The 11,501-nt window shown below is 43.3% G+C and overlaps 1 protein-coding gene across 1 annotated transcript; it reads left to right on the top strand.

Moving 5' to 3' along the window:
- The first annotated feature begins 10,554 nt into the window (after positions 1–10,554).
- Positions 10,555–11,266, top strand: LOC136337840 (large ribosomal subunit protein eL29-like). Its single transcript, XM_066279716.1, has one exon. It carries the CDS (start codon positions 10,742–10,744, stop codon positions 11,153–11,155), a length of 414 nt encoding a protein of 137 aa, XP_066135813.1. The 5' UTR covers positions 10,555–10,741; the 3' UTR covers positions 11,156–11,266.
- Positions 11,267–11,501: the final 235 nt, after the last annotated feature.

Raw genomic sequence — 11,501 nt, 5'->3', positions numbered from 1 at the left:
GACCTCAGCATTTCCAGGTTGACGCTTTATCCACTGCGCCACCACACGTCAGGCAGGATACTTGTTTTTGACCTTACAGCATTGTTTCACAAAGCTTCAGTAGCTCTCTGTTTCCAATAGAGGGGGGGAAAATCCTAAAATTCTAAGGCTAGTAGCCAAATATTTCCATGGGCTGCTCCTGCCCTACATCAACCTTATAACTATTTCCCTAAACAGACCCTCATGCCAGCCACCCTCATCATTTCCTAACCTGCCATGAGCCTTCTTGTCTGCTCGCCTCCTCGCCTCTTTTCAAGGCAGACCTTATGTTCTCCTCTCCGTTGTCTTTTTTTTTTTTTTCTTCACAGAGAAAGAGTCAGAGAGAGGGATAGACAGGGACAGACAGACAGGAAAGGAGAGAGATGAGAAGCATCAATCATTAGTTTTTCATTGTGACACCTTAGTGGTTCATTGATTGGTTTCTCATATGTGCCTTGCCCGTGGGCCTTCAGCAGACTGAGTGACCCCTTGCTTAAGCCAGTGACCTTGGGTCCAAGCTGGTGAGCTTTGCTCAAACCAGATGAGCCTGCGCTCAAGCTGGAGACCTCGGGGTCTCGAACCTGTGTCCTCCGCATCCCAGTCTGACGCTCTATCTACTGCGCCACCGCCTGGTCAGGCTCCTCTCTGTTGTCTTAAGTCTTCAGAATTGGGAGGATTAAAGTGAGAGGTTGCCATGTGACTACTCTAGCCTATGCTCTTATTGAAGAAGTAGTATAGTGTATCGTTTTGTGTAGCAAAAAAACAAACAAAAAAATAATAATTGCTAACTGGATTAGGGTTCTTCAGAGGAGTGTGTGCAGTGGTGGGATTCAAATAATTTAAAAACCAGTTCTCTGCCCTAATGACTCTTTTAAGTAAAATAAAACAACATGATATACTGAACAATAGCTTATTATTTCATGCATTTCATACTTAAGTAAGAACAACAAAAGAGATACACAAAACTAGATTATTTTACAAGAAAAAGTTTTAAAATATTAATAAAAAATATGAAATAATACCTGACAAAGAACAATACAAGTTGTCACCCCCTGGTTGCTTGGCACTTTTTCTCTTTACATTATATGTTTATTTACTGAAGTAACAAATGTGAGGGAATTAAAATGTAGCATTTCATCAAAGATATAATGAGTTTTATGAAATGAATAAATAAATATTACAAGCATAGTTCTGTCAAATTTTTTTCACCTACGGACAGAATGAGCATTACTATGGGAGCTTAGAATATGCTGTAGTGCAGATGAATGTTAAAAAAGAATAAGGAGCCTGACCTGTGGTGGCGCAGTGGGTAAAAGTGTCAACCTGGAACAATGAGGTCATTGGTTCGAAACTGGTCAAGGCACATATGAGAGTTGATGCTTTCTGCTCCTCCCTCCCTTCTCTCTCTGTCTCTGTCTCTCTCTATCTCGCTCTCTCTCTCTGTCTCCTCTCTCTAAAATGAATAAATAAAATCTTTAAAAAATAGAAAAAAGGCCCTGGCCGGTTGGCTCGGCGGTGGAGCGTCAGCCTGGCGTGCAGGGGACCCAGGGTTCAGTTCCCGGCCAGGGCACATAGGAGAGGCACCCATTTGTTTCTCCACCCCCCCCTTCCTCTCTGTCTCTCTCTTCCCCTCCCGCAGCCAGGGCTCCATTGGAGCAAAGATGGCCCGGGCGCTGGGGAAGGCTCCTTGGCCTCTGCCCCAGGCGCTGGAGTGGCTCTGGTCACGATGGAGTGACGCCTCGGAGGGGCAGAGCATCGCCCCCTGGTGGGCAGAGCATCGCGTGCCGGGTGGATCCCAGTCGGGCGCATGCGGGAGTCTGTCTGTCTCTCCCCGTTTCCAGCTTGAGAAAAATACAAAAAAATAAAAAATAAAAAATAAATAAAAATAAAAATAAAAAATAGAAAAAATAAAAATAAAAATAAAAAAGAATAAGGAATGTAAATTTGTGATTTCCACACTGGGCAGCTGCCCAGGCACCCACCTTAGAGAGGATCCTGATTACAAGTGCCATTTTAACAACCAGTTTGCCAAACTCAACAAAAAATTAGGTATGGGTTCTGCCAAACCGATGTGAACTGGCTGAATCCCACCACTGGATGTGTTATATGTGTAGCGAGAAAGAGAGATGTGTGTGTAAGGGATTGGCTCGGGAGATGCAGGGCAAGTTTACACCTGAAGGAAGTGCACAGGGAAACAGACCATGTATCTACTTGGAGGAGAAGTGTCTGGCAGAGGGAAGGACAAGCATGAAAGCTCTGCAGCCGTCGCAGGCTGGAGACTCAGGATAGAGATGATGTGGCAGCTCAGGTCCCAAGACAGCCTGGAAGCAGAATTCCTTCTTCCTTAGACAGTGTCAGTCTTTTTCTCTCAAGTCCTTTAACTGACTGAATGAGAGCCACCCACATTATGAAGGATAACTGTGCTTTTCTCAAAATCTGCTGATCTAAAATACTTTCACAGAGACATGGACTGATATTGACCAAATATCTGGATAACTTGGCTTAGTCAAATTGGCATAAAATTAACCATCACCTTATGTAAGGCCAGTGGCCATGGCCATGCAGGTTCACATTGGATTTGGGCAGATAGTAAAGAAACTGTGGAGCCGGAAAATGGTGGGCCATTCCATTTATTAGATTCTTGCAACAGCAGATGAGCAAACAGACAGAGAAAACCGCTTCCCTCTCTCAGGGCTGACGAGCAAACAGGCCAGGGGAAAAACCTCTTCTCTGGCAAACAATAGCAAAAATTGTCCCCTCCTAGTGGTGGTAGGCAATCCGAGGTCTACCATCTGCCTGAGCTAGGTAGCACGGGGGATTCATAACAAGCTCCCAAGATGCACCTCAAGGCTGCTGCCCTGAGGGCAAGCACCTGCAGCCTTATATAGACTGAATTCTCTATAAGGTATTGCCCCATGCTGGTGCACCAATCAGGCAAAGTACAAGCAAGCAAGCCTAACACACTTGTTTGCCCAAAACCCTAACTTGAACAAATGCTTATTCTGGCAAGGTGCTTCACATACATTAACTCAGTTAATTTTAACAACTCTATGCCATAGAGTTATTATTATCATTCCAATGCTACAGATGAGGCACAGAAAGATTAAGTAACTTGCCGGAGGTCATAAACTTATAAACGATGGCTCTGAAACTTATAGCTGGCTCCAGGGTTTATGTTTTGAACTACTCTTCTATTTACCTCTCAAGAAAAAAGAAAAAGAAAAAAAAAGCAGCTTTGGCCAGGTAGCTCAGTCTGTTAGAACATCATCCTGATACGCCAAAGTTGTAGGTTTGATCCCAGTCAGATTGCATATAAGAGCCTGACCTGTGGTGGCGCAGTGGACAAAGCATCGACCTGGAAGTGCTGAGGTTGCTGGTTCGAAACCCGGGGCTTGCCTGGTCAAGGCACATATGGGAGTTGATGCTTCCAGCTCCTCCCCCCTTCTCTCTCTCTGTCTCCCTCTCCTCTCTCTCTTTCCACTCTAAAATGAATAAATAAAAAAAATTAAAAAAAGATTGCATACAAGAATCAGCCAATGAATGCATAAATAAGTGGAACAACAAATCAATCAAGCTTCTCTCTCTGTCTCTCGCTCTCCCTTCCTCTCTCCCACTCTAAAAACCAGTCAATACATAAAATTTGAAGAAAATGGAAAGGAAAAAAGGTAATTTCATATTTTACCAGGTAAAGATTAGATAGTATCATCTATGGGGGAGCCTGCTATGTTTAAAGAAAATGTAAGGGCAGAACACAGGATCAAAGTGGAAGAAACTGAGCAGAAAGAATAGAATCTAGATTGAACCTGAGAGCTGAATTTGCCTAAGACTAGCCTCCTGGCAAGAGCTTCAGTTAGGAAGAAAATTGTCCATTCTGCACTGTTGCTGGCTACAATAAAATTAAGTGAATCTACTTTTTATCTGTTTTTATTTTAATTGATTGATTTTCAAGTTTTTTTATTGATTTTACAGAGAGAAACAGGCAATAGGGAGGAGTGAGAAGTGTCAACTCATAGTTGCTTCACTTTAGTTGTTCACTGATTGCTTATCATCTGTACCTTGACCAAGCAAGCCCAGGGTTTCAAACTGGTGACCTCAGCATTCCAGGTCAATGCTCTATCCACTCTTCCACCACAGGTCAGGCATTCCATGTGTTTTTAACTGGCTGTTGTAGAAAATTTTATTCTAGAACAGGGGTCGGGAACCTTTTTGGCTAAGAGAGCCATGAACACCACTTATTTTAAAATATAATTCAGTGAGAACCATGCAATGACCCCTGTACATTAGGCATTATCCAATAAAAATTTGGTGTTGTCCCGGAAGACAGCTGTGATTGGCTCCAGCCACCCGCAACCATGAACACGAGTGGTAGGAAATGAAAGGATTGTAATACGTGACAATGTTTTATATTTTTAAGATTATTATTTTTTTAATTAAAGATTTGTCTGTGAGCCAGATGCAGCCATCAAAAGAGCCACATCTGGCTTGCAAGCCATAGGTTCCCGACCCCTGTTCTAGAAGGAGGCATGATTTCCCAATGGGTTCCATGGGAAGGCAGAACATACAATGTACATTTACTCTGTATAGATAAGGATCATAATATATATAATAGGATTTTCCACTAGGGAACCTTTCACCTTTTCCTTCTTAACTCACTGACTAAAGTTATAGCCTAACAGAGGAAAGGCACAGGGTTCTTTTGCCTGTCCACAAGATAATATGGTTAAAGAATTTTAGACCTGGAAGGTACCTTTTGTAGGGGTTCATAACAAGCTCCCAAGATGCACCTCAATGATATCTACATATCACTGGGTTACTTTGAGTTAAAGGCAATTTTAGCTTCAGGTTGAAGAGAAACTTCAGCCCCTCCCTTTAGTTATCTAGAGGAACTTGAATTAAGGACCTTCCCCAGAACAAGAAATTATCAGGTAACTTCTTTGGACCTAATGACAGGGAAGGGCAAACTTATATTATTCTTAACATCATGCAATGACCCTTTGAAGCCCCCAAGGCATCCCTAGCTCAGGATGTCTTACATAGCCATGTTCCCTTTCTATCTCTGAACCTCTCCTGCATGTGGGGTCTCCGACTCTCTCATGTATGTGGGGTTCCCATACATATGTATGTATTAAATTTGGTTTTCTCTTGTTAATCTGTCTCATGTTTGTTTGGTTATTAGACCAGCCTGAAGAACCTTAAGGAAAGTTTGTTCTTCTCCCATACTTTATATTCATTTCCTCCTCTTCCCCTTCATTTTTCAGAAAATTAAATGCAAACTCAGAAGTGAAAAGACTTTCCCAAGACCACAAAGTCAGTAACTGCAGCCTGTGATTATAAACCAAATTTCTAACATCCCAGGCAAGCTCTAATTCCACATCTTCACTCTACATGTAATCATAACTCCTAGAAACAGGTCATAAAGCTAGGGGTCTATAATTTGTTGCAAAGCTTTGAAAATTAGATGTATTCTGCACTACCTGTAGGGAAGACACCAAGGCTGTAGTTAGGGTTGACTGTGGGCAATACTGTGAAGTAGGTAAAGTGTGAATGCAATGGCCTCATACTTGCCTTTACTGAGAGACTGTGTGATATAGTGGCAGATGGAGAACTTAATTCTAGAGACACCTAACCATTTATAAACTGTGACCTTGAGCCAGTTTTCTACCCTACCTATGCCTGCCCAATTTCCTCATGTATAGATGAAGATGGTGGTATTTATCAGTATTTATCAAATCATGCTTTTGGGGAAGATTAAATAAACTAACGCGTAAAGTATTGAGAGTTGTTCTTGGCTTTAGACAACCTCATAAATGTTAGGAATTTTTATTAGTTCCTGTCATCGCCTGGAACCTGGAGCCCTTCTTTGTTCTCCGCTTTCTTGTCTCTGACATTGTCTCCTGCTCACAAAATGTCTCTTCTTTCTCCTCTATTAAACTTCTCTATTTGTTCAATAAATGGTTGTTCTCTCATTCAAATAATATTTATTTAATATGTATATGGTGAAAGAGAGAGAAAAGTTTGCCATCTCAATGGCAAACAGATAATAGTTATTGTGCAGGGGTGGGAGTAAGGGGTATATGGAAAATTTCTGTACCTTCCACATGGGTTTTTTTGGGAGAGGGGATGAAAAAGAAGCATCAACTCATTGTCCCACTTATTTGTGCACCCATTAATTGCCTCTCAGACGTGTCCTGACCAAGGCTCAAAGTGGTGACGTAGGGGTCGAGTGGGCACCCTAGAGTTGGCAACACGACCCCAAGATGGAGCCAGCAACCCCGATACTGGGATGACACTCTGTCACCAGCCAGAGCGTTTCAGTCAGTTTTGTAGTACCTCAAACTCTGTTCTCAAAAATAGACAACTTTTTTTTAAAAAAAAAAATAAAGTTTATTCAACAGTATGATTAAATAATTTAAAATACATGTTTATAGAATTGTATCTAAGATTGTGCTATGTTAGACTATATTTACAGCATATTATTTTTATATTTAAATAGTGTACTTGATGAAAAAAATCTTAAAATGAACATTTAATAAATAATTTTATCAAATAGCTGACCATGTCAATAAATACTTTAAACAATAGACTACTAGCCCTGGCCGGTTGGCTCAGCGGTAGAGCGTCGGCCTAGCGTGCGGAGGACCCAGGTTTGATTCCCGGCCAGGGCACACAGGAGAAGCGCCCATTTGCTTCTCCACCCCTCCGCCGCGCTTTCCTCCCTGTCTCTCTCTTCCCCTCCCGCAGCCAAGGCTCCATTGGAGCAAAGATGGCCCAGGCGCTGGGGATGGCTCTGTGGCCTCTGCCTCAGGCGCTAGAGTGGCTCTGGTCGCAACATGGCGACGCCCAGGATGGGCAGAGCATCGCCCCCTGGTGGGCAGAGCGTCGCCCCTGGTGGTCGTGCCGGGTGGATCCCGGTCGGGCGCATGCGGGAGTCTGTCTGACTGTCTCTCCCTGTTTCCAGCTTCAGAAAAATGAAAAAAAAAAACAAAAAAAAAACAATAGACTACTTTTTAGAGCAGATTTAGGTTCCAAAAAAATTGAGTGGAAAGTACAGTTCTCACCTATCCCTTTCCCTATACACGCGTGTGCACACGTGTGCGCACACACACACACACACACAGTCTTCCACATTATCATCATTTGCCACCAGACTGGTACATTTGTTACAATCAACGAACCTAAATGGACACATCATTGTTATTCAAAGTCCATAGTTTACAGGGTCCTGTGGGAGAGAAAGAAACTTCCCTCTGCCCTCGAGATTCTTCTGGCTAGTCTCATAATCAAATAGACATTAGATGAATTAGCAATAAAAAATAACCAAATTTAATATGCATGGGAACCCCACATACATGAGTTAGAGACCCTGCATGCAGGAAAGGTTCAGAGGTAAAAACTGGGGATTGAGGGATATAAGATATCCTGAACTAGGGCTGAGGTAATGCACGTTGGGGACTTTAAAGGGTCATTATAAGACGATAAGAAGAAATTTTTAGTAGATAGAAGTTTGCTCTGTTCTATAGATAGGTCAGAAGAAATTATTACTGATCATCTTTTATAATGTGCTCTAATTTAAGTTCTTTTAGGTAGTGAAAGGGAGGAGCAAAGGTTTCTCTTGAGCTTGAAGCTAAAATTTCCTTCAGCACAAAGTCATCTGTATGCCACTGAGGCACATATTAGGGTGGCTCATTCTGAACACTCACAGTTCACTTTTGGTGTTGTACATTCTGTCAGTTTTGACAAATACATACATTTGAATAGGTGTATGGATTACCATGATATGGATTTGTCATGAATAGTTTAAGTATTTATTTGAAAATAAAGTTCATTTGAAAATTTTTTCTATTATATACAATACAGATGATGACAGATGTGTTAAAATTCTTATTGTTTTAACTTACTAATCAATATAAAATGGATGCATAGAAAAATCAACATAGCACATGATAGGCAATTTATAGAAGAAATATAATATATATGGTCAAAAAATAAGAACTGCTCAATCTCATTTGTAATCAAAGAAATGAGATTTAGATCAAGACATAATTTAAAAGAGATATGGATTGGTAGCAATGAAAAGGAGTGATAGGAGATACCAGGGACTCAGGCACAGAGACATAACCATGCAGAGGCAAGAGGACAGCCATCTGCAAGCCAAGAAAAGAACCTCAGAAGAAACCAACCTTGCCAGCACCTCAATCTTGGACTTCCAGACCCCAAAAGTATAAGAAAATAAATTTGTTATCTAAGTCCCCCAGCCTGGGGTATTTGTTATGACAGTCTTAACACACTAATACACCATGCCTAAATGCAGAAAAAGCTGTGGGGTCATTTAAAGTTCTTAGTACTGCTTCTGATTTCTGATCAGCTATACAAAGTACAGCATAAGAAATAAAAAGTGGAGGGCGGCAAGATGGCGATGGAGTAGGCAGATGTACCAACTTACAACTCCCAGAACCGAAGTGGATTACAACATAATTTTAAGAACACTTATCTGGAGAAACCAACTTTGGACTAAACTAAGAGGACTCTTTAACCAAGAATCACTGAAGAAGCCACACTGAGACTGCAATACCAGCAAAGGGAAGCAGGTCACCAGCCAAACAGAAGCTCTCCTGCTGAAGTCAGAGCAAAGAATCGCATAGAAGCAGGGAGCCACCCGGGATACAGTATTGAGTGCTGAGGTCTGAGCTGCATCTCCACCTCCACACTGCTGAGTGCTGGGGGAGGGCAGGTAGGGGTGAGATGTGGAAGCACAGTCCCGTGGGCAGGGGAGAAAGCTGGGCTCACTGCAGCTGCAGCCTAGGCACCAGCACAGTCCTGCCCATAGGGGTGGAAGCCAGGGCCAGCCTCAACTGAGGCCCAGCATGAGTGCAGTCCCTCTACGTGGGGGCAGAGGCCAAGGGTGGCCCATTGGCAGAAAAGGGGCACAAAAGCAGTCCAACCCGTGGCTGCAGGCTGGGTGCACAAGAGCAGTCCCGCCTGCAGTCCAGCCCACAGAGGCAAGGTGAAAGCCTAGGAACTGGCTGGGACTTGCGGCTGGGTACAGGAGTGCAGCCTCACCCACAGGGCCAAGCCTTGAGGCCTCAACACTAGTGCAGTCCCTCCAGCGGGGGTGGGGCAGAGACAGGGGCCAGCCAGGACTTGCAGCCTACTTGAATGCAGTTCCACCTGTGGGGGTGGGGCTAAGGCCAAGGGTGGGGGGAAGCAAAGGATTACAGCCCAGGCACATGAGCGCAGTCCCGCCCTCAGGGGTGGTGTGGAGGTTGGGTCGGCCAAGGCTTACAGCCTGGGCATGCAAACACAGACCCACCTGCGGAGGCAAGGCAGAAGCCACAGCAACTGCTACACTTGTCTGGTGCCTGCAACACCCATGCCTGAACATCCAAGGCAACAGTAGAGTAGGTGGTGGGACTGCAGACAGGCCACACCTAGGAAATATAGAGGCCACACGCTTTTTATACACAGACAAAATGGGAATGCAGAGAAATGCAAACCAAATGAATCAATAAAATAAATCCCCAGAAAAAGATTTGAATGAGACGGAAATAACCAAATTACCAGATGCGGAGTTTAAAATAATGATTGTTAGGATGCTCAAAGATTTTAGAGCAACAATGGATGGACATAATGAGCACCTAAAGAAAGAAATAGCAAGTATAAAAAAGGACATTGAAATAATGAAAAAAAATTAGTCAGAAATGACAAATACAATATCAGAAATGAAGACCACACTGGAAGAAATTAAAAGCAGGATAGATGAAGCTATGGATCGATTCAGCAAGTTAGACGATAAGATAAACAAAAGCACAGAAGCAGAGCATCAAAAAGAATAGAGGCTCCAAAAATCTGAGAAAACTCTGAGAGCTCTGTGACAACATGAAGAGAAATAATATCCACATTATAGGGGTTCCTGATGGAAAAGAGAAAGAACAAGGGATAGAGAATCTGATTGAAGGAATCATAGCTGAAAACTTCCCTAAATTGATGAAGGAAAAAGTCACACAAGTTCAAGAAGCCCAAAGAGTTTCATTAAGGATGAACTCAAAAAAGCCAACACCAAGACACATCATAATTAAAATACAAAAATTAAGAGATAAAGAAAGAATACTAAAAGCTGTAAGAGAAAAGCAGTCCATTACCTACAGAGGAGCCCCCATAAGGATGACATCTGACTTCTAAACAGAAACATTAGAGGCCAGAAGGGGATGGCAAGAAATATTCAAAGTTATGCAAAACAAGAGCCTACAACTAAGACTTCTCTATCTAACAAGGCTATCATTTAAAATTGAAGGAGAAATAAAAAGCTTACCAGACCAAAACCAAAAAACCTCAAGGAATTGATTACAACCAAACCAATGCTACAAGAAACGTTGACCTGGAACGCTGAGGTCACCAGTTCGAAACCCTGTGCTTGCCCAGTCAAGGCACATATGGAAATTGATGCTTCCTGCTCCCCCCCCCCCCCCATTCTCTGTCTCTAAAAATGAATATATAAAATCTAAAAAAAACAGTAGTACCTTTTGGCCTCAAGCACAGCGGCCTCCCTCTTTCTCTTCCGGTCACAGGCGTTTCTGCAGCTGCCGGCTTTGGTAGAGATATGGCCAAGTCCAAGAACCACACCACGCACAACTAGTCCCGAAAATGGCACAGAAATGGCATCAAGAAACCCCGGTCACAAAGATACGAATCTCTTAAAGGGGTAGACCCCAAGTTCCTGTGGAACATGCGCTTTGCCAAGAAGCACAATAAGAAAGGCCTGAAGAAGATGCAGGCCAACAATGCCAAGGCCATGATTGCACGTGCTGAGGCCATCAAAGCCCTTGTCAAGCCCAAGGAGGTCAAGCGCAAGATCCCCAAGGGCGGTAGTCGCAAGCTCAGCCGTCTCACCTACGTTGCTCACCCCAAGCTCGGGAAACATGCTCATGCCCACATCGCCAAGGGTCTCAGGCTCTCCCTGCCAAAGGCCAAGGCCAAGGCTCAGACCAAGGCTCAGACCAAGCCCCAGCCTGCGGCTCAGGCTGCTGCTCAGGCTGCAGCTCCGGCTCCAACTTCCAAAGGAGCTCCAGTTCCGGCTCCCAAAGGTGCCCAGGCTCCGGCTCCCAAAGGTGCCCAGGCCCCCACAAAGGCTCCTCAGTAGAGGTCTCTGGCTGCTTATGTGAAGACAGAAGGACTGGTGTGACCCCTGGGCTGCTGTCTGTGTGGAGCTGGTGTCCTGTTCTGTTTGTACAAATAAACCTGGAGCAGGAAAAAAAAATCTAAAAAAACAAAACAAAATAACTTGGTAATAAGCAGAAAATGTGGGTGGCATGTTTTTTATAATGTCAGGGAAGGGCATTGTTTACCAGGTCTCATCCAAAGATTATTTAATAATCTAGAGGGGCATATACTTTGTTCAAAGCAGTTTACTACAGATTAAAGGTCTCAATTTTAGTAAAGTTGCGTGTTTTTTTCTTCCTATGATGATGCAAATAATTTCTGTTCAG

The sequence above is a fragment of the Saccopteryx bilineata genome, chromosome 5 (assembly GCF_036850765.1).
Source record: "Saccopteryx bilineata isolate mSacBil1 chromosome 5, mSacBil1_pri_phased_curated, whole genome shotgun sequence".
In the NCBI taxonomy this organism is placed as follows: domain Eukaryota; kingdom Metazoa; phylum Chordata; class Mammalia; order Chiroptera; family Emballonuridae; genus Saccopteryx; species Saccopteryx bilineata.
This window is presented reverse-complemented; position numbering and strand designations above follow the sequence as displayed.